At 49.3% G+C, this 24,075-nt stretch overlaps 1 protein-coding gene across 1 annotated transcript in view; it reads right to left on the reverse strand.

Moving 5' to 3' along the window:
* Nucleotides 1-24,075, reverse strand: part of Csmd2 (CUB and Sushi multiple domains 2) — a 549,310-nt gene that overhangs the window by 155,644 nt on the left and 369,591 nt on the right. Inside the window, exons 16-22 of the mRNA XM_050156211.1 lie at nucleotides 17,977-18,115; nucleotides 16,966-17,153; nucleotides 16,063-16,251; nucleotides 15,752-15,868; nucleotides 6,982-7,197; nucleotides 5,680-5,868; nucleotides 292-461 (exon numbers count right to left, since the gene is read on the reverse strand). Coding sequence (XP_050012168.1) covers nucleotides 292-461; nucleotides 5,680-5,868; nucleotides 6,982-7,197; nucleotides 15,752-15,868; nucleotides 16,063-16,251; nucleotides 16,966-17,153; nucleotides 17,977-18,115 — 1,208 coding nt within the window. The remainder of the gene's footprint in view (nucleotides 1-291; nucleotides 462-5,679; nucleotides 5,869-6,981; nucleotides 7,198-15,751; nucleotides 15,869-16,062; nucleotides 16,252-16,965; nucleotides 17,154-17,976; nucleotides 18,116-24,075) is intronic.

The raw sequence follows: 24,075 nt of genomic DNA on the forward strand, positions 1-24,075 counted from the left end.
GGGACCCGAACTCCTCATTCTTACACAGCGGGCACTCTGCCAACTGAGCTATCTCCCACTGTTTTATCACGCAGTGTTAACTCCCATCTGTGAGAACAGAAGCAGACAGTTCCTCAGCAAATACTAAGGCCACCCCTCCCCCACTTCTGGTCTTTTTTCCAGGTGAGGCTATCCATCAGGACTCAGGTGGAAGAGGGCGGCTTGGCCACCGTCCCACAAAGAGAGAGATGGGAAAGTGGCTACACTCTGCACATGGTTGCCTACACACGGTCTGCCATCAACTGTCATTACCTTGAGGAGGTCTCCTTCAGCGAGTTCAAATGCCTTGGCTTTAAGCTGAATCCCCTTCCCCGGCTGGGTCTGGATGGAGTAGATACATTCGTGATTGTTATTGTAGTTCACAGGAAAGTTGGGGGACAGCAAAGTGCCCTGAGTGCCCGTGACCGAATTCCCACACTCCGCTGGAACGACAATCATAATATCCACAGATTAACCCACTCACACGAAACGCTTCTCGCTCGGCATAACCTCACAGGGGCGACAAGGTTGCCTGGCTTCCCACCTGCCTCTCGTCTGTCTGTCTCCAGGAGAGCCTATCAACAGCTCTAGCCTACCCACAATTCTGCCTGCTTTCTTCATCTTGATTGCTCTGCTTGCCCCTTCTCTAGAAATAGAAGATATACCACTGGATGCCCCTCTCTTTTACTGTGCTAGTTTATAAAGCACTGGTCCCCCACAACCTGTTTGCATGGTATCATAGCAACAGAAGGATGCTAGAGAAAGAGACAGCCATACCTAGGAAGAGGAGACCTTTTAATACACATAGATAGGAGCTAGGTAGGGATGGGTCACGATCGCTAACCCTTACACACAGAACACCGCAGCCACTTTACCAGGGTCATCCCACCCAAGAGTCACAAATACCAGACCCAACGGGCAAGCACAAGCCATCTTTCCTAGTGTAGACACAGGAGCCCACACTTAGCTGCTTGCACCTAGTATCAATTCAGAACAAGGATGGGCTGGGAATTCTACCTCCTTGGGCCTGTGTTATGGGCCTGGGCCTCTGATAAAGTTTGTGCAGAAGCTTTATCAAAACTCTGCTTCATTTGCCAGTCAATAAAACCACCCTGCCTGCATCTGGAAACCTGTCTCCTATCCTGCAGAAATGGTCTTTCTCAGGCCTGTGTTTATAGCAGGCATCACATTCTACTTGATTTGTTAATATTTCCATCTTCTCTGCTGTCTTATGATTCTTCAGGGGACTGTTCACAGCTCCATCTCGTCTATGCATGGGCAGTGCCTGGCTAGCTCAGACTTGGTGGCAAGGCATGGCGAGGGACCCTGCAGTGGGCTCTCTAGAATAACCGACTGTGGGACTCTCTTCGCTAACTCCCTGTGTCAGGGCACCTGCCACATTGCTTCCTGCTTGCCTCTCATTTGCATTCTTCTCCTACCCAAACCATGAGCTACACGAGGGCCAGGGCCATGCTTGAAGAAGCCATACATTTCCAAGGCGCATACCTATAAGACAAATGTTTATCGAATACATGGATGAATGGAGGAATGTGCCCATACACCCATCTCAGTAGAGGCACGGGGCTAAAGATAGCCAGGTTCCAGAAGGGTGGAAACAGGAATCCAGATGGCAGCTCACTATGTGTCTGGGCAGATGGGAGGTTTGGAGCATGTCTCTGCGGTGGATGGTGGCATGTCTGCTTTCCCCGGCTGCTGCTCTGTGCCCTTACTCTTGGCTGGAAGGACCTTCAAGTCCACTAAGAGGCCATTAGCCAGCTCTAGTTGGCCTAAGCTGGGAGTGTGGTAGATGACACCCAGAAGGCACAGGGAAGCCTTCAGAGCTGAGTTTTTGTCCCCAAAGTTTCTCTTAGTTCTTTCAAGGTGGTGGCTCTGTCCCACTACCAAGTCTCTACTTCTCAATGGGCTCTGATCCCCCGTCCCTCTTCTATTCTCTGCTCTAGTTTCCCAAGACTTTGCACAGGATCTTGTTTGTTTGTCTCGAAGGAGACGGGGGTTCCTCGAGTGCCTGAAACTCAGTTATTGAGCAAAGGGACAAAGTTTCAGATGAAAGAGCCCAACAGGGACATAAAATTGAAGGCACCCCGGGGCAGCAGTAGCAGGCAAGTTTCTAGACTATGTATTTTCTGGGGACCCTCCGAATAGGGGGTGTGGCTTGGGGGCAGTGCTATGGCTGCGCAGAAAAGACTCTGTCAGCCGCAGTGCCCCACCATCTCTGGACTTAACATTCTTTCGCTCCGGCTAGGCAGAGGCATGAGGTGAATGGGGTGGACAGACTTGGGAGGCAGACAAGCGGTATCAGCTCTCTGAACCCTGGGTTCTTCCTCTGGATTGTAGAGCCTCCTCCTGAGACTCGAGAACAGAGGTGGAAGGGTTGACTTGTGGAACTAGTGAACACAGAGGGCGTGGCCAAGACCATGGGCCTTTGCTTTGTAATTCTTCGTCTGGATTCCAACTTGTCTGTCTCCACTGATCATGGCACCCTGTCTGCTCTGGACTGTCAGGAATCTTATGGGAAGCTTGTTGCTACTCAGGCTCACAGTACCCTTATTGTTCCTAAAGCCCCTTGCTCACGACAGCTGGCTTCCTCAAACATGGCCTTTGATTGCCTTCTGAACCCCAGCTTCCTGCACACCAGCTTTCTGTCCCACCTCCGGGCTAGTGAGACCCTCCGGTCTCCTCCACACACCAGCACATATGTAAGAAAGGACGCAGGACTGCTTGCCTCCTAGGTTGCCAGTCTCTACCGAGTGACAAAGCCCTGACTCCCTGCCACAGCTTTGCTTGGTTCTAGGTACCAGAGAAAGGACAAGAGAGGGAAGGGCTGTGGCACTGGTTTCTGGGAGAGTTTCCAAAGAGGCAGGGGAGAAGAGCAGATGCCACAGGAAGCCAAACACAGGCGTACATGGAAACAAACCAGTGCTCCGGAGAAACAAACGGGCACGTGCCCAGAAGTGCCAGGGCTGATTCATACTTCTGTCGCCCCTGTCAGACGGGGTCTCGGGAAGGGCAAGGGCTGGATCCTATCCATCAGTCTGGGGCTCCTGAGGCAGAGGGTCAGGTCTTCTCCATCACTGTGGGTCTTCCGAGGACAGGACCACAGCTCATGTTGTAGCCTGGGGTCCCCTCCCGGGGTCAAGGCTGTCTCTTCCACATCAAATGCAGGGGCCCCCGAGGTCAGGGGCTGCCTCACCCTGTCACACCATGAAGTAGAGCTCAGGGCTGTTTACATCCTCCGTGGCTGGGAATGTTCCCGGTGGCACACAGTGGGCTAAATCATCTAAGTGACACCTACAGGGAAGGCGGCAAGCGAGAGCGCCCCCGCGGGTGGGCAGGCCCGCCCTAACTCTGGCGGGAGTCTCTGCTGCAGGGCTGGCTGTAATTAGAGGTGATTATAATTGCTGCCGCGTTATTAATGCCATGCGAAACAGAAGACAAATGTAATAATGAAAATATTGTGTGATGTCATGAACAAACAGTAATTGGAATAATGAGTTAAAGGATGAGTCGGTGTAAATGGGACTGGCGAGGCGGGAGCTTTGGGGGCCTGGAGAACCCCGTTGGAGGCAAAGTCTCTCCAAGCCCCTCATGGGGGAGGGGGTGTTTCCAGATGTGAGGGCCACTGCTGGTGGTCAGAACTGACCGTCCCCAGGGTGAGTTAGTTCTGTGGCAGCCTTTTGTCTGAATGCTCCCCGCTCTGAATTTGTAAAAGATTATCGACAAGGTAATGACAAGTCATTAATACATAAAGGGAATGATAAAAATGTTATTGGCAAAGTGACAATTCCGTGGTTTCCCCCTGGCTTATGGAAACGATGCCACCTCATCTAGAACAGTCAGATGCGGTTATCTCCATTGAACAAATGAGGAAGTCAAGCAGAAGGGTCTGGTGGTGCTAATGGTTCGGTAATTGGTAGGGCAGAGACATGACCTTGATTTGTGTGCCTGCTCAGCAGGGCACAGCTCATCCCGACAGCCTGGTCAGTTGTTCTCTGCAGAGCCCTGGCCCCCGTGGAGTTGGCCAGGGAAGGGCTGATCGCATAGGCTTGTTTGCGTTTTGCTTTTCCTTTGCTTTCTTGCTTTTGTGTGTTTGTGCACTTGTGTGAGTATACGTGTGGAAGTCAGGTGACAATCAGCTCTACTGCCCACCTGGCTTTATTTCTGAGACAGAGTCTGATAAACCGGGAGCTGGCCAGGACAACAAGCTGGGTGGCCAGTCAGCCCTGGGGGTCCACTTGACTCTGCCTTCTCAGTGTTGGCTTCTAAGTGTGTGTCACCACAGTCGTTTTTTTTATGTCGGTGCTGGGAATTGAACTCAGGTCCTCATGATTGCAAGACAAGCACTTTATTGGCTGAGTTACCACCCAGTCCTCTTCTGTCTTCTGTTTTTTTCTCTTTCCTTCTCCCCTCCCCTCTCTCTTTTCCCCTTCCCTTCTCCTCTATCACTGTCTCTCCCTCTCTCTCTCTTCCACTTCATGACAGACCTCAGGACCTCCTGCATGCCAGGAGAGCTCTCTATCACCAAGCCACACTCCTCACACCTCAGGGGCTTTGAGATGCTGGTTCCAGGCTTAATGGATGCGGGGCTTCTTTGATCTGTTCCTTATGTTTTCTGAGAGGTGGTGACCCTTCACTAACTCACCCTGTGTTCTCCTCGCCCCTGCGCTGAGGGCATTGAGCAAACAGGGTCTCCAGCCTTATAAACCACCACTGTAGCAACTGTCCTAGGCTGTCACCAGGCATCCCACTCCCTCTGGGCCCAGAGCCTTGATTAACCTTCCTCGGGACTCTGGCCAGAATGTAGGCCAGCCAGGTGCCTATGCCCGCCCACTCCCTGTCCTCCTTGCCATCTCTGGTTCCTCTGCTACCTGCACCCAAATGACTTCCCAGGCAGCATCATGGCTGAGGCCTGGCCACTCTGTCTCCTCACGTCCAGTTCCTCCCTATCCCTACTAGAATGCACTTTACTAGGGGGCCCTTCCTGCCCACCTTCTTTTAGACGCAGCCTCCTTCCGGCACTTCCTCTGCAGCCCCCCCCCCCCCCCGTGCCTCCTCTGCTGTCTTTCCTCTGTGCTTCCCAGTCCTGCTTCCTAGGTACGTGTCTATGGGTTTCCGGCGTGTTCCCCTCTGTGGGGATGGGGGTCCCTCTCTGTGTTCATTATTCGCATCTCCAGGAGCTAGATGCTTTACGGGGGGGGGGGGGCGGATGAACTAAATGCATCAGAACAGATCCCAGCTCCTGCCCTTCCCTCTCCCTGACTGGGTGGAGGGTCTTCCTAGGGATTTTCCCAAGAGCAGACACCCCTAAGCAGATGGACCGGGACTTCTTTTGGGCAAAAGGCTATTCTTTTTCTGCTAGGCCCCCAACTACAGTGCTATGTAAGAGACATCCGAAAGCAGAGGCCTGTGCTAATGGCTGCGGGTGAGCGGACTGGAGCCTACTAGAACTGCTTAGCAAAGGCCAGGTCAGACCACAGAGCAGATTCCTCTGCATCTCACAGAGGTCTTTAGGCTACCCATCCAGCATCCCCCTCCCCCTCTGCAGGTCAGTGTGGCTATGCTGATCCTCGAACCCAGGCCCATCAGCCTCCACCTCACACCACCCCATCAAGTGAAGCAGAATGAAAGCACGTGACCACCTACCAACACACCTTGGCAGAGGCGAGCTCCACAGGCGCCGTCTGCCCCCCAGGCACGTGATGCGGGCCGTGCCCTCCAGACGGTACCCGGGGAAGCAGGAGAAGGTCAGGGTGTCACCCACACCAAACTGTAAGCCCTTCCGGATGCTGTAGGCTGGGACCTCCGGCTCCTCACAGGGTTCCAGGTCATACTCTGCAAAGGAAGGCAGTGGGCGTGTCAGGCGCAAAGACAGCTGGGGACAGCCGCAGTGCTGGGAAAAGGACCAGAAATAATAACAGAGACTCTATAGCACGCTAGCCCTCAACAAGTGTGGGGAAGAGTCATTCTGAGGGCTGAGGTCAAGAGAAATCTTGGGAATCCTCATTACTGGGGCTCAGGGTTTTGGAGAACTGCTCCGTGGAAGACTTCTGAGGGTCCTCCCTCCCCTCCTTGTTCCTTGGGTTCCATCTGAACCCTGAGATCTGGTGCTTTCTCTCCTGGCACTAACCAGCCTGACACAAGCAGCGGTTTTCAGAGAGTCAGGGTCTGTGACTATGCTTCAAGCAGCTTGCTCTAGGATCCTGACTCCAAATGGCTCTCTCGAAGTTTCCTCTGGGTGAGGCTGGCTTTGAGACCCATGGTAAGCACGGCAGGTGGGATCAAGCATCTGCAATGATGTCTTTAGTGACACCATGAAAGTGACTATTTCTCGATGCCCAGTGCTCTGTGTGTATAGTAGGGATGAGGGGCCGACTGGTCAGGCCTGCCCAGGCAGGTGACCTGGGGCTCCTGGGTAGAGGGCAGCAAAGGACTAAGCTGAGACACATCCTGTATTGCTAACGCAGGAGGCCTTTGAGTACCTCAGGATGAGGGTACTGGGGACAGCGGTGACAGGAGCCAAGCCCTCTTCTCTCTCCCTGAAGACCAAGAAAGAGCCTTCTTTTCAGGATTCACCCAGTACATTAGTCTGCAATGAGCACCAGTGCTGATGCTAAATGAGACTGAAGACGTGGATACACTACCTCCCAACTCTTTCCTTCTGTGATTGTCGGGGCTGTGGAACAGTAGAAGTGGATCGAGAGGAAAATGTAAAGTCGGGAGAGCAGGAAGGGGCACCTAGGAAACCCTCACGTTCAGTGAGCCTGAGAATGAACCTACTAATCCCTGCTGAGACCACTCCTGGGAAGCCCTTCCTTGTGTTTAAGCTAAGTATCTCTGGCTGCAGTGTTGAGGTTGGTCATCCTGAGACTGGGGAGCTACACCAGAGGGGGCGAGAGAGAATGCCCCCCCCTGGTTTCTTCCTCCCAGGACGGTCACGCCCATTACCTGAGAAGGTGATGTTGAATCCTTCATAAGACATGGAGAAATCAGAGATGAAGCGGACCTGGGCAGTGAAGTTGCCATAGAGCCCAGCGCTGATGGGTGCTGGGAGCCTCGAACCCGTCAGCTGCCTCAGGGGCTGCGTGAAGCTGCCGTTCTCAGTGATGAGGAGGTAATCATGGCCGCTCTCCAGGTGGAAGGTGTGGAAGGTGAAGAACACGCCTGCAGAGAGAGAGAGAGAGCAGAGGCCCAGGCTGGCGTGGGCAGGTGGCTGGAGACAGCCAGGGGCAGCCACGGCTATCTCCGATATGGCCTCACAGCCGTTCACTGTGGCTTTACGGAATCTGTACCGTGGGTGGAGATCCAGCGTGTTACACAAAGGGCTGCCGTCAGAGGGATGGGTGCTGGACTGAGTGTAGACCAGCCTGCTATGGGTGCCTGGACAACAGTCTACAGCAGGAGGAGGGGCTAGGGAGATGGCTCAGTCAGTCAGATGCTTGCTGTGAGAACTCAGGACCTGATCCCCAGAACCCATGTAAACAAGTGTGTGTGTGTCTGTTCATGTGTGTATGTGTGTGTTTGTTAATTCCACACCTGGGGAGGCAGAGGCAGGCTGATCCCTGACATTCACCCAACAACCAGCTTTATCCCCGCCTGTGAAGACCAGGCCAGTGAGAAATCCTGTCTCCAAAATCATGAAGAACCACGCCAGAGCCGTCCTCCGGCCTCCACACACACGTGTGCCAGCGTTCAAACATGCACTCACAGAAGCATGCACGTGTAGTGAGTAATTGATTAAAAAAATGTAGCAGGAAGATAGGCATGTGGGACAACTTTGCAAAGAATTCAACCTGAGCTGAATCTTGGCAGGATGCACAGCCACTCAGCAGATTAAGATAAGGAGGACTGTCCCGGTAGGGGACCAGCCTATCTGTGGGGACCGTGCAGCTGTGATGTCCAGAATTTCATGAGCAGCATGATAGTTGAGAATATTTAGGGAGAAGCACCTGGACCTGAAGCTGGAGACAGACCTGGCACTTCCCTGGAGCCAACAAGAGAGCTGTCCCCTCCCAGCACAGGTCAGTCTTTGGTTATAGCAAGATGGTGGTCATGAGAAGGACGGAGCTGGAGGAGAAGGGGCAGAGAAGTCAGTACAATGATGGCTGCTCGCACCGGACCAGAGGTGGGGCTTGACACCAGGGGCAGGAGCGGGAGGTGGGTAAGGGATTCCAGGCTGGCAGCAATGGCAGGCATGATGCAAAGGGGCAAAGGGGTGGCTGGGAGGGCTTCAGCCTGAAGACACGCAGCTGCCGCAGACAGCAGAACAGTGGCTCTGGTGCTAACCCATCCTGGGCAGCATCTAGGCTTCGAGGGAGCAGCTAGAGAAAGATTCGGGAGTTTGGGACTCGGGTGGGACGTCAGGGGATCTGAGAGTCACCAGCAGGAGGTGGCATTTGAAGCCGTCAGCGTGGACGAGCGCGCTTAGGACAGTTTGCAGTTTGCACCAGAGAAGGGGCAGTGGAAGCTGAGAAGTGACCTGAGAGAGGAGGGGCAGAGGCAGCAAGGAGATCTGGAACAGGGAAGCGGGGGACGTGAGAACCCTTGGAGAACAGTGGAGATGTATCTGTGTCGTTTTGCATAAGGACATATGTCCATGGCACCTACAAGTGTTAGAGTGCAGGAGGAAGGTTAAAAGTGTAAGGCAAAAGTAGAAGCAACAGTATTTCTTCACTGAGTTCTAAGTCCCTGGTGCCACTATTATTATTATTTTTTTTTCTGTCTCGCTTGCTCTGAGGCCAGCACTTAGCAGCTGGAAGCGAGGCTGTAGAAATGGATCTGCCAGTTACCCTAAAATGTGCATGCGATCTGCTCCCTCTCCATCCATTTTATACCCCGGGGAAAACAAGGCAAAGAGAGCTGAAGTCATTTCTCCAAGGTCCTTCTCATAGAGAGCAGAGCTGAAGCCAGGCCGCCCGACTGCCGAGGCAATTCTGTCCTCCTCCCTCCCACTCCAGGATGCAGCCTCTCAGGCTGAGGAAGAGAGTAGGTGGCCGATGGAGGGTGGGGAGGAAGCTGATGGAAGAGAAGGATATTAACAACCAGCGCAGCTCTTGAGTTTGTGTGGGTCTATGCATCAGCGTCTGCGCGAGCCAGGGCATTCAAGGGCCATGTATGTAGTGAGACAAGGACAGGGCCCATTTGCTACTGCGTGTGGGCTATGGACCTGCATTATGGCATCACCTGGGAGCCTGGGAGAAAGGCCTCCCTACAGGCCTACTGAGTCACAGTCTGTATGTAAAGCAGCTTCCACTGGCCGGTAGGCACGGAAAAGAGCCACCTCTACACGTTCACCGTCGCAGACACACTCTTGGTAAATGGATGGAAGGATCGAAGCCCCTAAGGCTAAAACATTTTAAAAGGTTTCCATGTTCTCGCCTCCCTGTGGAGAGGAAGGAACTGGGGTTCCCCAAGTATCGATGAGAGCTGGGGAGACAGAAATCACCGAGGTGGTGGGGCTAGGGTGATGGTTTGTAAATACTTCACGTGGAGGTAACCAATGCGCACCCAAGTACCGATATATCCAAGGATACGGGTCCTGCGTCCCTACCAAGCATTAGGCTTGGTGCCTAGTGCTGAGAAAGATCTAGTTTAGTGAAGGAAAGAGTAGCAGTAGGTAATCTCAGTGGGGCAGGAGCGGGAGTGGGTGAGTTTGAACAACTGTGCCTAGGGGCCTTCATGAAAAGCCTGGAGGGACTCACCAGAGAGGGTAGGTACGGCCCTTAGCAAACAGGTCTGAGCATGAGTGAAGAGAACACGTGGGTCAGACACAGTAACCAGCAGAAACAAGTGGATGAGACGCGGGCCTGGCCCTGCTCCTCCAGCGCGCAAACACAGCCTCTCCCAGGGAGTAAACATTTGGCTGGGAATCTAAGGATGAACAAGTTCATCTGAAAGCCTCAGGTTCCCCAGCTGTGCTGATTGCTTGGGGACTTTTTGGCCATTGTGAAGAACTGGAGAGATTGTCATAGAGATAGGCTTTGCTCTAGTCGGAGTTTGAATCCTATTCGGCGTGACAGATGCATACAGTAGCGTGAGCTACTGCACAGGGCAGAAATCACAGGTATCCAAAGCTGCCTGGGTCCCTCCCTCTGCAGGCTCCTTTCCTTGGCTGCCCTGGGTGAGTGGCAGACTCTCCTCCCAGGTGGCAATTAGTTCTCAGGGTGAGGCACAGCTGGAAGAGCCACACTGCTAAGCTTCCCTTGGGCACACAGCAGGGACCTGGGCACACAGCAGGGACCTGGCAGGTGATCTGGCCTCCAGGTCCCCAGGGGACCTTATAGGTTAGGAGAGGCCTTTCCTGGTGTGGCATGGGGACAGGGACTAGTGGCTAAAATGCCAAGATTAACACATCAAAGAAGCCCATTTGCCAAGGGAGCCTGGAAGTCCTTCCTCACCTTGAAGTGGGCTTCACAGAACAGAGCAGTGTGTGTGTGTGTGTGTGTGTGTGTGAGAGAGTGTGTGTGTGTGTGTGTGGTGTGGTGTGGTTGGTACAGACAGGGGTGGTGGTGGTGGTGGTGGTGGTGGTGGTGCAGGTACTAGGAAGTTATAAGGGGCTCTCTGTATAATGTAGCCTGATACTTTGGGGATGTTTTTCTCAGTCCACTTTGATTCTTGGAAGTGCCTGTTCCTTCTTGGTAAGCTGTCTTCTGTTTCTATTTCTAGCCAAGTGTCCCGGGACAATCCTTTGTCCTGGGGCACAAGAGCCTTGGGCACAAAAGAGGGCAAATCTGTGCCCTGTGAACTCAGACCATAGTCCTAGGCCTGCTCTTGGACACACACTCTGGGCTTCCTCGCTGCTTCTGAGCTCCATGCCTAGAAGGCACAACTTCCTCTCCATCTCCCCTCCTCCCGGTGGCTGCCTGAATTTGCATCTTGCCTGTCCTGTTTTTTTTTTTTTTTTTTCCATGAAATAGTCCTCAAGCTTCCAAGTCCGTCTTTAAATTCTTTTATTAATGATATTAAGGACCCCAAAGAAGGAACGCCATTTTCCTAGTAACACTGAAGTCTCTTCAAGCTCACATTCTAAGGACCCCTGCAATGCTAATTCCCTTCATCACCCACCCCTGTGTAACCTAAAGACTGCACTCCTCCCTTTGGCTGTGGCAATATTGAGATATAGCACTCTGGGTGACTTTGATTTCATGTTGAGGGAATGTCATATGGGGAGAAGGAATGGGCTGGGGTCTTGGTGTTAGCCAGAGCTGGGGCTTTCCTCCAGGAAGGAGACCTCATGCGCGTTCTGAGAACTGGTCATCTTGCAGGAGAGGCTGGAGCTGAGATAATGGTGATTGGTGAGACCAAACCTTACCAGGACATGGAGTAGTAGCATACTCACTCACTGAGTGTGTACATGTGTGTGTGTGTGTGTGTGTGTGTGTGTGTGAGTGAGAGAGAGAGAGAGAGAGAGAGAGAGAGAGAGAGAGAGAACCTCCTTGTTCCTCTGCTCAATGTGTCCACATTGAAAAACTCTGTTTTGTGCTTCTCACTAATCCTTTATTCCCTTAACTGGCCTATTGAGGACGGGTGGCCGAAGCTGGCTCTCTCAGCCTGGGTCTGACCCTGACTCCAGAAACCCTGCCATATGGCGGCTGAACAACTCTGAATAAAGTTCAACTTTCTCCAGCTGGGTTTCTGCTCGTTTGGGAGCAGCTCAAATAAGCAGCCGGGGTCTATTAGCTCAATTGTCTTAGGAGCAGATCCCAGGAGAAGGGTGGGGGCTGATCCTTTCAGTTCACCTCACCAAACAGATCTGCACTTCCTGGTGTGTTAGGCCAGAGACGGTGGGGTGCTGGGAACCAGAGATCCATTTTTCAAAGAGCTCCAGATATGTCATGGAGATGGGGGGGGGGGGAAAAATGCAAGTTTGGAACTGTCTTCTCTTCCCGGATGCTGGCAAGTTCTAGAAACTGAGCTGAGGTCTGGGTAGCTAGGACTTAGAAGGCGGCTGAAGAGTCAGCTATATCCTGGGGCTTCCCTCGCTGGTTTACTTGGGGGTTTGATGCTATAGGTTAGGAGAAGCCTTTCCTGGGTCTAAGGAAGGTATGAGGACCTCTGGTCATTTATCACCTCTCACTGATTACAGACCTTTTACCTCGGCCAATTCCTTTGAACACAGCCTCACATTTGATATCCGGGACACTTGTCTAACAATCTGGGCTGGGCTCCAGTGTCCATGACTTTCTGCCTACTTCATCACGGTACACTGAGAGCTGGGTCAACTTCATCAAACAAGCATTTGTTAAATAGCCAATGAGCTGAAGTGTCTTCTAGGTAGACATGCACAGAAACAGAGTGACATAGACACGTACATGATCACAGATGCTCAGACACAGAAACATGTATCCCTCTGATCATACATGCCCAGCTATGGGGCTCCTTGAACACAGCGGTAATCTTTCTAGAGACCCTCAGGGCTGTCTTGATTACCGAGAGGTTTCTTTCTATCTTGCCTTGATAGAAAAACTCTGGGTGTTCCTAGTCCTAAGCAGAATTGGCCTTGAAAGCCAAGGTGGCTATTTCAATATGTGTGGAATGTATAGAAATGATATTTCTTTCAAGTATTCTCTATCCAAACAGTGTGATTACATAAAAGATATTCCTCGTTAATGGGAAAAGGAGTCCAGAGATGAGAATAAAGGACAGCTGGTATGACATGTGGTGTGGATAGCTGCAGAGCATTGCCTATGCAAATAACCTCGCTTATGCTTTATAAACACAACATATTTAGGGGGCATACTTTGCTACCCAGCAACTTCTTGGCACACCTCTGATGGTCTACAGACATTCTTTCCTACATTACTCCTTTGCGTAGCTGCCTGCATTTCATTCTGTGGCTGCACTGTGTTCATTTCATGGTTTTATTTTATTTGTGTGTGTGTATGTGTGTGTGTGTGTGTGTTTATATTACAGGCAGTCACAAACCATCTAATGCAGGTGCTAAGAACTGAATTTGGGTCATCTCTCCAGTGTCACTAGTTCTTATTTAATTTAATTAAATTAGCTAATGAATGTGTATGTGCATGTGTGTGTACTCTGTACACATGCACATGTGTGTAGAAGCCAGGGGGTGATATCAGTGCCTTCCTCTATTGTTCTCCACATTATTATCCGAGGCAGAGTCTCTCACTGAACCTGGTGCCTGCTGATTTGGCTAGCGCCTGGCCAGCAAACCCCAAGAAGCCTCCTATCTCTGCGTCCCCAGCTCTGGTGTTACAGACAAGAGCTGATGTGCCTGGCTTTTTACATGAGTGCTGGTGACTTGAACTCAGGTCCTCACACTTGTTGAGCAGGCATGTCATAAACTGAGGGATCTCTCAGCCCTAATTCTTAATTTTTTTAATGTAATAAAAAAAATGTCCCCGACAGTTCCACGATAATATGCCATTTTACTACGTGTATTCAGGTAAATTGCAGTAAGTGAAACTGCTGGGAACAGAGGCCGCACTGTTTCCCATTCCTGGACCACTGCTGGGAAAAGCTAATGCTTGTCTACTGTGGTCAGCAGGGAGGCAGGAAGGGCAGGGAGGCATAACCGCGTCTATACCACACGACGCATTATGATGTCCTCACGCGGCAGGGAAAGAGAAACTGTTTCATTACTGGCTGAAATTGCATGTCTTTTAATTATTGGTGGGGCTGATGTTTTCAATTTGTATTTCAGTTATGAAGTGCTAGTTTAGAGGTCTGCTCATTTATCAGGCTGATGGGCTGGGCAGTTTCCTTACAGAATCCGGGAGCTCTTCACAACATCAGGTTGGCAGTCCTTAGTCAATTACATACATCCTAGAGAGTTTTTGCCTATTTACTATTGACTTTGCATTTTCGTGGAGGGTTTTTTTTTTTAATACAAATCCTATCAATTTTTAAATTTTAATTGAATCTAGCAGCCTTTGCCTTTATGGATTATCTCTGCTAAAGGCACATCCTACCAGAGGCCTGACTGTCTATGGCTTTCTATTGCTGCTATCTATGCACTTTCGTGATGAGATAGTGATGGGATTTTTAATGGTTTTTTTTCCCAAATAGTTAAACTCACTCAGTGTGTGTGTGTGTGTGTGTGTGTGTGTGTAGATGTACATGTGTAAGGGGAAGCTGTATGTGCATGGGCAGGTGTGTATGTGGAGGCCAGGGATTAATTCCAGCTGTTTTCCCTCAATGGCTGCCCATACTGTTTTTGGAGATAGGGTCTCACCCTTGGACCTGGGGTTCATTCATTAGGATTGGTTGACTGGCTAGTGAGCCCCAGAGAGCCTTTAGGATTACAAAGCTGAGCCAGATACCGTGTCCTGCTTTTCACATGGGTGCTGGGGAATCGAACTCGGGTCCTCACGCTTGCAAAGCAAGCATTTCACCACCTGCGAATCTTCTCTAGCCTCAGAACCCCACTGTTTCTAAATTCTGTTTATTTAACTTCTTCAGTAGATCTAAAATGGTACTTCAGTCATGTCTTACAGTCAGGCGTCTATTCCTGGACATGCACTGTACCCCTGCCGAGTAGAGGATGTCCACTCCTGGACTAGTATATTCACCTCACACTGTCAGCTCATACTGGTATTTGGGGATCTGGGAGGGTTATTCTTCAACCCCCTCATCCCATTCCTCTGCATGCTAATTCCTCTAGATCAGAGTATTTATTTTATTTTTTATTAAAGGCAGGCATCACAGTTATCGGTGACAGATTGTCGAACATAGATGCCAGTCTTCCAATCCCAGTCTAGAAAAGCCAAAGCTGTGAGGCCAGCTCCTGAAATTCTTGCTGAACTGCAGTCTGGGGGAGCCTACCTCTACAAGGATGTTAGGATAAGCATCTGGAGGGGTGTGAGCTGTAACAGCCTGCTTCCTGCCCATCTCTACCAGTGTCTGCCATACAGGTGCAACCTGGCAAACACTGCTCAGAAGGATGTACTAACTTGTAGCTAGCACCTTGCTTTGAACTTGGACTCCCAAAGACTACATTTGTTAGGGAAACTAAGGCAGCAACACCATTTAGGGAGGCAAATGAATGTGTGTCATCCCCAGGAAGAAGAAAGCTGTGTGAGAGGAGGCTGCCACGCTCTGAATCCGAAGGGTGAACATGGGGAAGAGAGGACAGACATGTCGTTGGCTCCTCTAGGACACAGGGCAAGAACAAAGGTTTCAGAGACACCTAAGAAGCGACGCAGAGACAATAGGTTTACCAAGAATGACAGCAGTCAGGTCTGGCAGCACAAGCTTGCAATCCCAGACAGCAAAATGCAACAGGATCACAAGTTCAAAACCATCCTGGATAACTTTGCAAAAACTTTTCAAAAAAGTAAAAAGAGGGCTGGGGAATGTAGCTCTGTGGTAGGAGCTTGCCAAATATGCATACGGGCCTACATTCAGTTTCTAGCTCTGCTCCCCACTCTGAAAACAAAGACAACGGAGGCCTCTTCTGTGGAATAGCTTCCCATCTCTGTACCAGTGAGGGTGCACTGCCGTCTTATGGGACATGCCCTGCTGAATGGGGTTTGATGGTTGGTCACTAGTGGGATCTCTTAAATCATGGAGAGGCTAGATTCTCCGCAGTATTTACAGAATGATTTCTGTGATACAGACTTGAGTCCTGCAAGTTTTCTTACTGGTGAGAGAACTCAGACTAAGATTACATGTTACTATGTAGTGAAATCTTCATGGATGTCACTCTGACCTGGGACCCTGGAGTCCTGGCCGTGAGGTCAGTCCCTGCCACACTCACCCTTGCCGTGTGACGTCTCGATGACCCACGTGCAGTTCAAGTTGTTGGGGTAGAAGTCGGGGAACCCTGGTGACAAGATGGTGCCACTGGAGCCTTGAATGAAGCCACCGCAGAGAGCTGCAGGAATGAAGAGGGCAGAGAGAGAATCAGAGTGTCTCAGAGAGCTCCCCTAACCATCCTGCTTGGATACCATGAACCCCCAAACCGCCAACTTCACTGATGGGTGTGGGGGAAGTCAGTGACTGAGGCTTCGGGTTTGTCAGGGCAGGAAAAGAATGTGCTCTTCAGTGCCCCCTGCTGGTGCGCCTCACCTTCGCAGCTGGGGAGGGCCCGACTCCATTGGAAATTGGGCTCACACTCCAGGGGCTCCCCATCGCTTAATGTGTAGCCCGAGTCGCAGCTGAAGGTCACCAGGGCACCCACATAGAAGTCGTTTCCATGACGCTGCCCATTGACGGGGATCCCTGGGTCCAGACAGTGGTCCGACTGCAGGGTGATGGCTGGAGAAGAAGAGAGTCACAGTTGGAACAGGAAGCACGTGATGTCACCATGGAGGAACCCCTCCTGACTTATCAAAGGAGGCCTTGCTTTACAAAGGCAGAAGTTGCCAGTTACTGGCTCATGAAATGTGGCCCTTGGTATTTGGGGGGGGGGGCGGGGGCGGCATTAGAAGGCCCAGCTCTCAAGCAGGGCTAGGCTGGTTAACACACTCAACACAGGTCTACTGAATGTTCACTAAGGGTTAGGCACCATACAAAGGCTTATTGACAAAAGATGAATAAGCCAACGACTCTGTCCTTATGATGCTCTTCCACGGCACGTCCTTATTTGGTCTGGAAAGCACTGACGTGAGGTTAACCCTCTAAATCAAGGGGATGGATAGGGAAGATGATTAGAGACGGCAGGCGTGAGGGAGATGCCAGCTAACTTCAAGGCCATGGTCAGTCAAGCACTTGATCCCAGGGCAGGGCATGGCAGCCTTACACCTGTAGACAGTGGAAGCCATGAGGTGTGCACCTGGGACCTGGCCTGAAGGTCATGAGCAACTCAGCTCCTAGACCTTTGAGAGGGGCTGAGAATAGAGAAGAACCTCCCAGGGGGGGCATTTTTGCAGGTGGCGGGGGCTGGGCCCATGGCAGAGCACAGTCAGGGGGCTTCCACCCACCCCGGCCAGCCTGGATGTCTACCTCTTGGCACCACCCCCTGAGACTCACTCTCATAGCGGAGCTGGAAGCCGATGTCTGAGTGACTCTTGTCAGTGGAGAAGAGGAGATAGAGGTAGTTGCTGGTGCTGATGAGGAACTGGGGCACCTGGGTCCCGTGGTAAACTCCGATCAAAGGTGCTGAATATGTCCTCCCATCTCGCACTTCCAGGGTGTCATAGTTGACCTCGGTTTTAAACCTACCAAATGATGCCAATGGCGATGTCTTAAGAACCCCAAAGTGTACCACTTGCCCCGCTTCCCCCAGGGCTCTGGACAACCAGACTTCCACAGCGAGGATATTTTAATGTAACTTGCATAGATTTACTAATCGCAGGGAAGGAACTTCCTCTACTGCAGTTTACTCTCTTCCTCCTCCTACTCTAGGAAGTGCACACCCAGTCCTCTCTAGAACAGGGAGCAGGATCCATCTTAAGACCCAGAGACAATGTTCTAGGCTGGGCATCCACCCAAAGCAAAGAAGAGTAGGTCACATGTGGGCAAGTGCCCCACGGAGCACACCATGCTTCCTCTGCCAACCTTCACAGGACAGTTCGCAGACCATGGAGTTCATGCCACTGATGCCCCATCTGGAGGAAGTCTAGGTTCATATAGGGAGCTTATAGGGAGTTCATATAGGTTCATCAAGGGGCTTACGTAGAGCCCGGGAGTGGGACGTTTGAGCAGGATTTAGGACAGAGATTGGGGAGCACTCCTTCCCATGCTGAGGATGTGTGGGTCTGGTCCTCAGATGCCACGTGTCTTTGGTTTCTAATGGTGTCTTCCTGCCATCTCTCTTTAAGGGCTTAGTAGACAAAAGGGCTCTAGGGGCCTAGGTGATCACCCACTTTTCTTTTGCTCCCCAGCCATAGACTCCCAATGAACCAAGCAAACTTAAGGGTAAAGTCTGTGAGCTCTGTCCCCACACATGTCCTCCCCTGATCTTTTAGCATGGGTGCCACCCTCCTCCTGACAACTCTGTGACAGGGTGGCCGTCACCCAGGCCACCCCTCCCCCAGGCACCTGTCGAATGTGATTTTGATGGGGTATCCGGGCTGAGCTTCTATCACCCAGGCACAGCTCAGGGCATCCTTGTAGAAGCCAGGCCAGCCTGGAGAGAGGATGGTCCCGCTGGGGGAAGTCAGGTGACCACCACAGGGAGCTGGGGGCAGAGGGAGAAAAGCAGATTTGTTGAGAGACAAACACATGAAAAAATAAACAAAACCCCTCTCTATAAACTGTGTCAGCCAACAAGGACTTGTTCTGCTTTTTTTTTTTTAAATGGAAAATTACATAAAGTCTGAACTGTGAGCTTTGTCGACTGGGACCCTTATAGATGTGACCGGTTACATCATTTGCAGGTTTATAAAAAGCCAAGTCTGTTTGCCATTCCAGTGGGGCTAATATTTGGATCACGCTGCCTTTTTCTTTGTTCTCCCCTCAACTGTCAGGCCTGAGGCAGAGGCATTAGCTCCATCCACTTCCTCCCATCAACACTGGGGAGCTGGGGACTAGACTTGGGGTCAGCTCAGGGCAGCGCTGTGTCTCACCACATTATGGGTACCATGCTCCTTGCCTTCTCCAACAGGGATGCCCAGTATTTATCAGAGCATCTTATACACAACTGTCCCTCCATGGTTCTTGGGTGATGGGTAAGAGAAGAGATACGAGGATGGATGAATGCAGTCTGGGGTGGGTGACTCTGCAAGATATCCTCTGGCTGGCTCTGTTCTCACGAAGCATGCCACCGCCTCCTGCTTAGACTCCTCCCCATGATTCCTTCTTCCAAACACCATGCCCTAGCCTCTTGGCCTGTGCAATGGTCATCAGAGCATTTCCATCCCTCTTCCTTCAGGAAACATGGTAGGTTTCACAGTCTACCACTGTTGTGCTAAAGTCACGAGGCTCTTTTGACCAATAAGAGGATAGCGTGAATGATGCCTGTCTTATCCATGTGGAAATGTTCAAAGCAGGTGGTTTCGAAAGTTTCCTCTTCCTGCTTCTGTGACTGGGAAAACAACTGTCAAGATGGGAACCCACCACCCACCCAGGCCTTTAAATGACTCTGAGGAGTGGTCCCATGTGTGAGCCATGTTAAGCATTGTGGTGGCTAAATTCGACAGTCACCTTGATGCCACCTACGAGACAAACCTTTGGGGATGTGTGTAAGGAAATGTCTACAGGAGGTTAACTGAGGGGGGGAATAATCACCCTAAGTGTGTGCCACACTATGCCAGGGATTAGCTAAAACAAGAATGAGAGCTGAGTAGCAGCATTCATCTCTCCTGCTTCCTGCCTGAGGATGCAGCATGGCCAGCTGCCCCCAGCTCCAGCCGCCATGACTTTACTGTCATGATGAACTACACCCTTGTAAGTCAGACTGAACCTCTTCTTCCTTAAGTTGCTTTCAGGTGTTTTGTCACAGCAAGTAAACAAGTAATTCAAACATTTAGCTCAAATGGTCTTCAGCCCCATCTGGGGGCTGTTGGCATGGGGGCTGCGAATGGTCTAATGTAGGCCCCTAATACTTGCCCAAGCTTCCAGGGGATGAGAACCATACATTACCACACTAACATTGTTGTCATTGTCATGGCCACTGTCATGGAACTGAGTGCTCATGCCAGGTCATGCATTTACACACACACACACACACACACACACACACACAACCATGCTCCTCAGAAACCCCACCATGAGGCTCGTGCTGTCATTGTCATAGGACATTGAGGCTCATGGAGGTTGACTAGCTTGGGCTTGGACTAAGACACAGAAGCAAACACCACAAACTAAGGAGCCTCTATGCTCTAAAGAACCCCAGCTTCCTGTAGACTCTCTGACTGCAGACCCACTGGCGGACAAAAACTTTCTGAATAGATGGAGGTGGAAACAAAGAAGCCATTAGGCACTTTTGCTTTTCAAATTTTTCTAGATGCCTGCAGGTCATTGCCTTTGTAAAATCCAATCAGATGTTCCTCATTCTCTCAATTCTAGAAGCTTCTGGAATATCATCTAAGTTGCTGCACTAAAGACAAATTCAGACCGAAAGACTTCTAAATGGCACACAATGCTGGTTAAATGTACGTATGAGAGAGAGAGAGAGAGAGAGAGAGAGAGAGAGAGAGAGAGAGAGAGAGAGAGGATATAGACAGTTCTAAAAGGAAGTAAATGGATTTTAAAAAATAAAACAAAAATATTTAAAGAGACAGAGTATAGACAATAATAGGTTAAAGGAGTAAAGAAAAATAAGCCATGAAAAAATGGAAAATACACAGAGTCTGGATTATGTATATTATGTTTTCTTTGATTTTTTGACTGTGAATGAGCTAAGTACAGAGAGACACTTCATTGTACAGGCTGCTAAGCTAAACCAAAATATATACTTTAAAGGTATCTTGACTTCAAAATTTGGATCTAAGGATATGTTGCTTTGGGAAAGAGGTTCTGCTTTTGTTTCCACAGAGGATGAGAACCTATAGATTCCTTCCAGATTAATGTGGTTTGAAGGGTCAAGACACCCCCAAAAAGTCTCCATGAACCCCAAACATATACTTTGCCCAACAAAAAGCAGGAAGCAGTTTGGAGAGAACTGTGCCCAAGTTCCCTAAATGATTGTTTATAAATGTTTGTTTACATTTAAAGGAGAACATGCTATAGAGATGAATACTTTGCATTGGTATGGATCTTGGTTTATTGAAACAAATTTAAGGTCAATTTTTTTATATGTGTATTTCTGCTCTTGATTAAGGTGTCATGGTTTGTGCAGCTCAGTTAAAGATGTAATGTATAATTAAGAAATACAGGTTAATAGATAGTCATTTATAATATTTGAGCTTGTAGTCAAGTTAGTTAGGTTTTCTAGATATACAGAGATATATTTCAGTTAAATAGGTATTCCTCAGACCTTTCAAAGACTAACAGAATATGACATTTAAAATGTTTTAAGAACTTAGAACTTTTTATAATGAGACACTTCTGCTCCTGGCAGCACCAATTATTTCAAGGGGAAGATGAGCATCGAAGAGGCTCCTTATGGAGTTTGTTAGCCATTTGGGTAAAAAACTGTTCTTGCCTGGACTGCTTGATGGTGTGCTGTATGAACTGGACATGTAGGACCCACAGAAAAATGACTGCTGAAGTTACCTAAAGAAGGTGAGACAGGACAGGTGGTGGTGGCACACACCTTTAATCCCAGCACTCGGGAGGCAGAGGCAGGGGGATCTCTGTGGGTTCAAGGCCAGCCTGGTCTACAAGAGCTAGTTTCAGGTCAGGTAGGACTGTTACACAGGGAAACCCTGTCTTCCAAAACCAAAAAATAAAAAATAATAAATAAAAAAAAAGAAGTTGAGACAGTCGTTCAGAGTTCCTGCTTCACTAAAGAGTCTGCCGGACATTCTGCAGGATAAAGAAGAAAGTGACTGACAAACTGCCAATAGGGGTGGAACTGTCTTTGAAATTTCCTGCTTAGCAAAAAAGTCTTCCAGATACTATGGACCTGTAGGCTGAAGATGGATGTCCCAACATTACAGAAGAACTTTGGGTAACTCTCCAGGCAGTGAGATGTTTCTGTCAATTCTAGAGTTTTAGAAGCTGTTTACAATACACTTTATGTTTACTTAGGCAATATTATTTCTTTCTGGAGTCTTTGATGAAGAATAGGTAGTTATAATTATACTTTTCCTTAGTTATGCTAAAAGATAGATTAGGTATAAAGCTTTAGAATCACAAAGATAGGATAGATGATAGAATATTTTCCTTAATTTGCCAATTGTAACTGGACTAATATTGTAACTGTAATTCTTTCTAGATATCTATTTTGGTGTATGTAATTTAACTATGTTAAAGTTAAAATCTTCCTTTTTATTTAGACAGAAAAGGGGAGCTGATGTGGGATTCCCCTCTGTATGCTGTGAATATGTTTTATTGTCATTGGTTAATAAAGAATCTGTCTTTGGCCAATGGCTTAACAGAATAAAGCAAGGTCCGAAATTTCGATCAGAAATGTAGAGAGAGAGTAGGCAGAGTCAGAGGGATGCCATGTAGCCGCTGGAGGAGAAAGATGCCTGTGTGCCCCTGGCACTGGTAAACCACGAGCCTTGTGGTACAATATAAAATAATAGAACCAGTTAATTTAAGGTGTAAGAGCTAGCTAGAAATATACTTAAGCTATTGACCAAACAGCATTGTAATTAATTAGTTTCTGTGTGATTATTTTGGGTCTGGGCGGCCAGGTAATGATTGAGCAACCTCCGATTTACATAGGGTTGCCCCAAACTCACTAAGTACCCAAGGATGACTCTGATTCTGTCTCCATCTCCAGAGTGCTGGGGTTACAGCCCAGAGCCCCCACATCTAGCTTACACAGTGCTGGGGACTGAACACAGGGATTTGTACATGCTAGGCAAGGGTTATACCAGGCTGAGATGCATCCTCAGCCCAGGGATTCTTTTTCTAAACCTACTGTATTTTATTTGACTATTTTACATGTATGAGTGTTTAGTCAGCCTTTCAGTGCATCATGTGTGTACCTAGTGCCTGAACAAGCCAGAAGAGAGGGTCACATCTCCCAGAACTGGAGTTACAGGTGGTTGTGAGCAGCTATGTGGAAGTCGGGACTTGAACCTGAGTCGTCTGGCACAGCAACAAGTGTTCTTAACCACTGAGCCATCTCTCTATCCCCAGCCCAGACATTCTTAATAGAGAAATATATTAGGAATTTAACACAGAAGATAACAACAGCAATGACAACAGAAGAGCGTCATTGCCTCCGGATCACTTACTCATTGGGTTGCTTTAACATGTCACCCAAATGCAGGTTAATAAAGTTGTTATCCCAGTTTTACAGAGGAGGTAAGCAAGGCCAAGTGGGTTAAGACCCTCAATAAAGGCCATTAAGCTAATGAAGTCAGAGCTGAGATTTAACCTGAAGACCTCTATCTTCAAATCCTCCGGCAGCACAGAGCACACTACTGTCATACAGACAGAAAGGAGCTGGAGGGTACCCAGCGCTTGCCGGGTGTCGGGGCTTAATGTGGATTATCCTTATGAAAACGGCAAAGCAACAAGGCACATATGTTATTACCCTCATTCTATAGAAGGGGATTATTGCTCTGATTTCTGTGAGTGGAGGCTTAGAGAAACTAAGTAATTAGATGGCGTCTATATAAAACACCGAGAACTAAATCACACAAATGTATTATCGCTTCTCCAACTCTGGTTTTCAAAACTGCCCCATCATCTCACTGAATAAGTTCCTTCGGCGCATGTATGAGGGCTCAGAGGTGGGTGGGAAGTGCCTGCTGCTGTGCCCCAGAGATCTCAAGCAGACTGGGAGTCTGGGTTCTTATTGGTCCCAGGCCCCGCCTCTCTGGCTGCTGGATGTTGACCTCCTTGTTCAAGTTCCAGGAAGCCACAGACCAAAGGCGAAGTTGCATGCCCTGGGCTGTAGATGGGTAAACAGTGCTGTCTCAAATCTCCAGAGGGGAGTTTAATTCCTTCCTCTCATGGCCCCGCACATTCTGGTTTTTCTCTGTTCTATTACACTGCTTTAGATGGTTAATTTCTTCTTGTGCACATATGACGGCCAACTGACCTCTCTATTCAGTTCTGTATTCTGTTACTTGCATTTTTCAGAGTGGCCCAGGATCTAGACAGGAGGAGTCCTAGAGGCAATGTCTCTTTAAGAGTTCAACTTCTGAACATCACTTAGAGAAATAGCATCATATTTTCTTTATGCTTCATCTGAGCAAGTACTAACACTTTAATATTAATTTAACTTTTAAAGAATTTGCTGTTGGACTTTTTTTGACTAAATGTATGCAGTGTGTCTCAGTGTGCATGTGCATACTCTTGGTTCTTTTATCTAAAGAAGAAGTAACATGAAAGCTAAACTAGAGGCTAGAGAGATGGCTCCGTGGTTAAGAGCAAGTACTGCTCTTACAGGAGACCTGAGGTCAGTTTCCAGCATCCACAGAGGTGGGGCGGCCCAGTTCACAGTCACTTGCAGCTCCAGTGGAGCTTTTACTGGCCTCTACAGGTAGCTGCATTCATATACATATAACCACACATAGACATACATATGCACACACACACACACACACACACACACAATTGAAAAGTAGAAAC

The sequence above is a fragment of the Alexandromys fortis genome, unplaced genomic scaffold, assembly GCF_014885135.2.
Source record: "Alexandromys fortis isolate MF-2015 unplaced genomic scaffold, M_Fortis_MF-2015_v1.1 scaffold_26, whole genome shotgun sequence".
In the NCBI taxonomy this organism is placed as follows: Eukaryota; Metazoa; Chordata; class Mammalia; order Rodentia; family Cricetidae; genus Alexandromys; species Alexandromys fortis.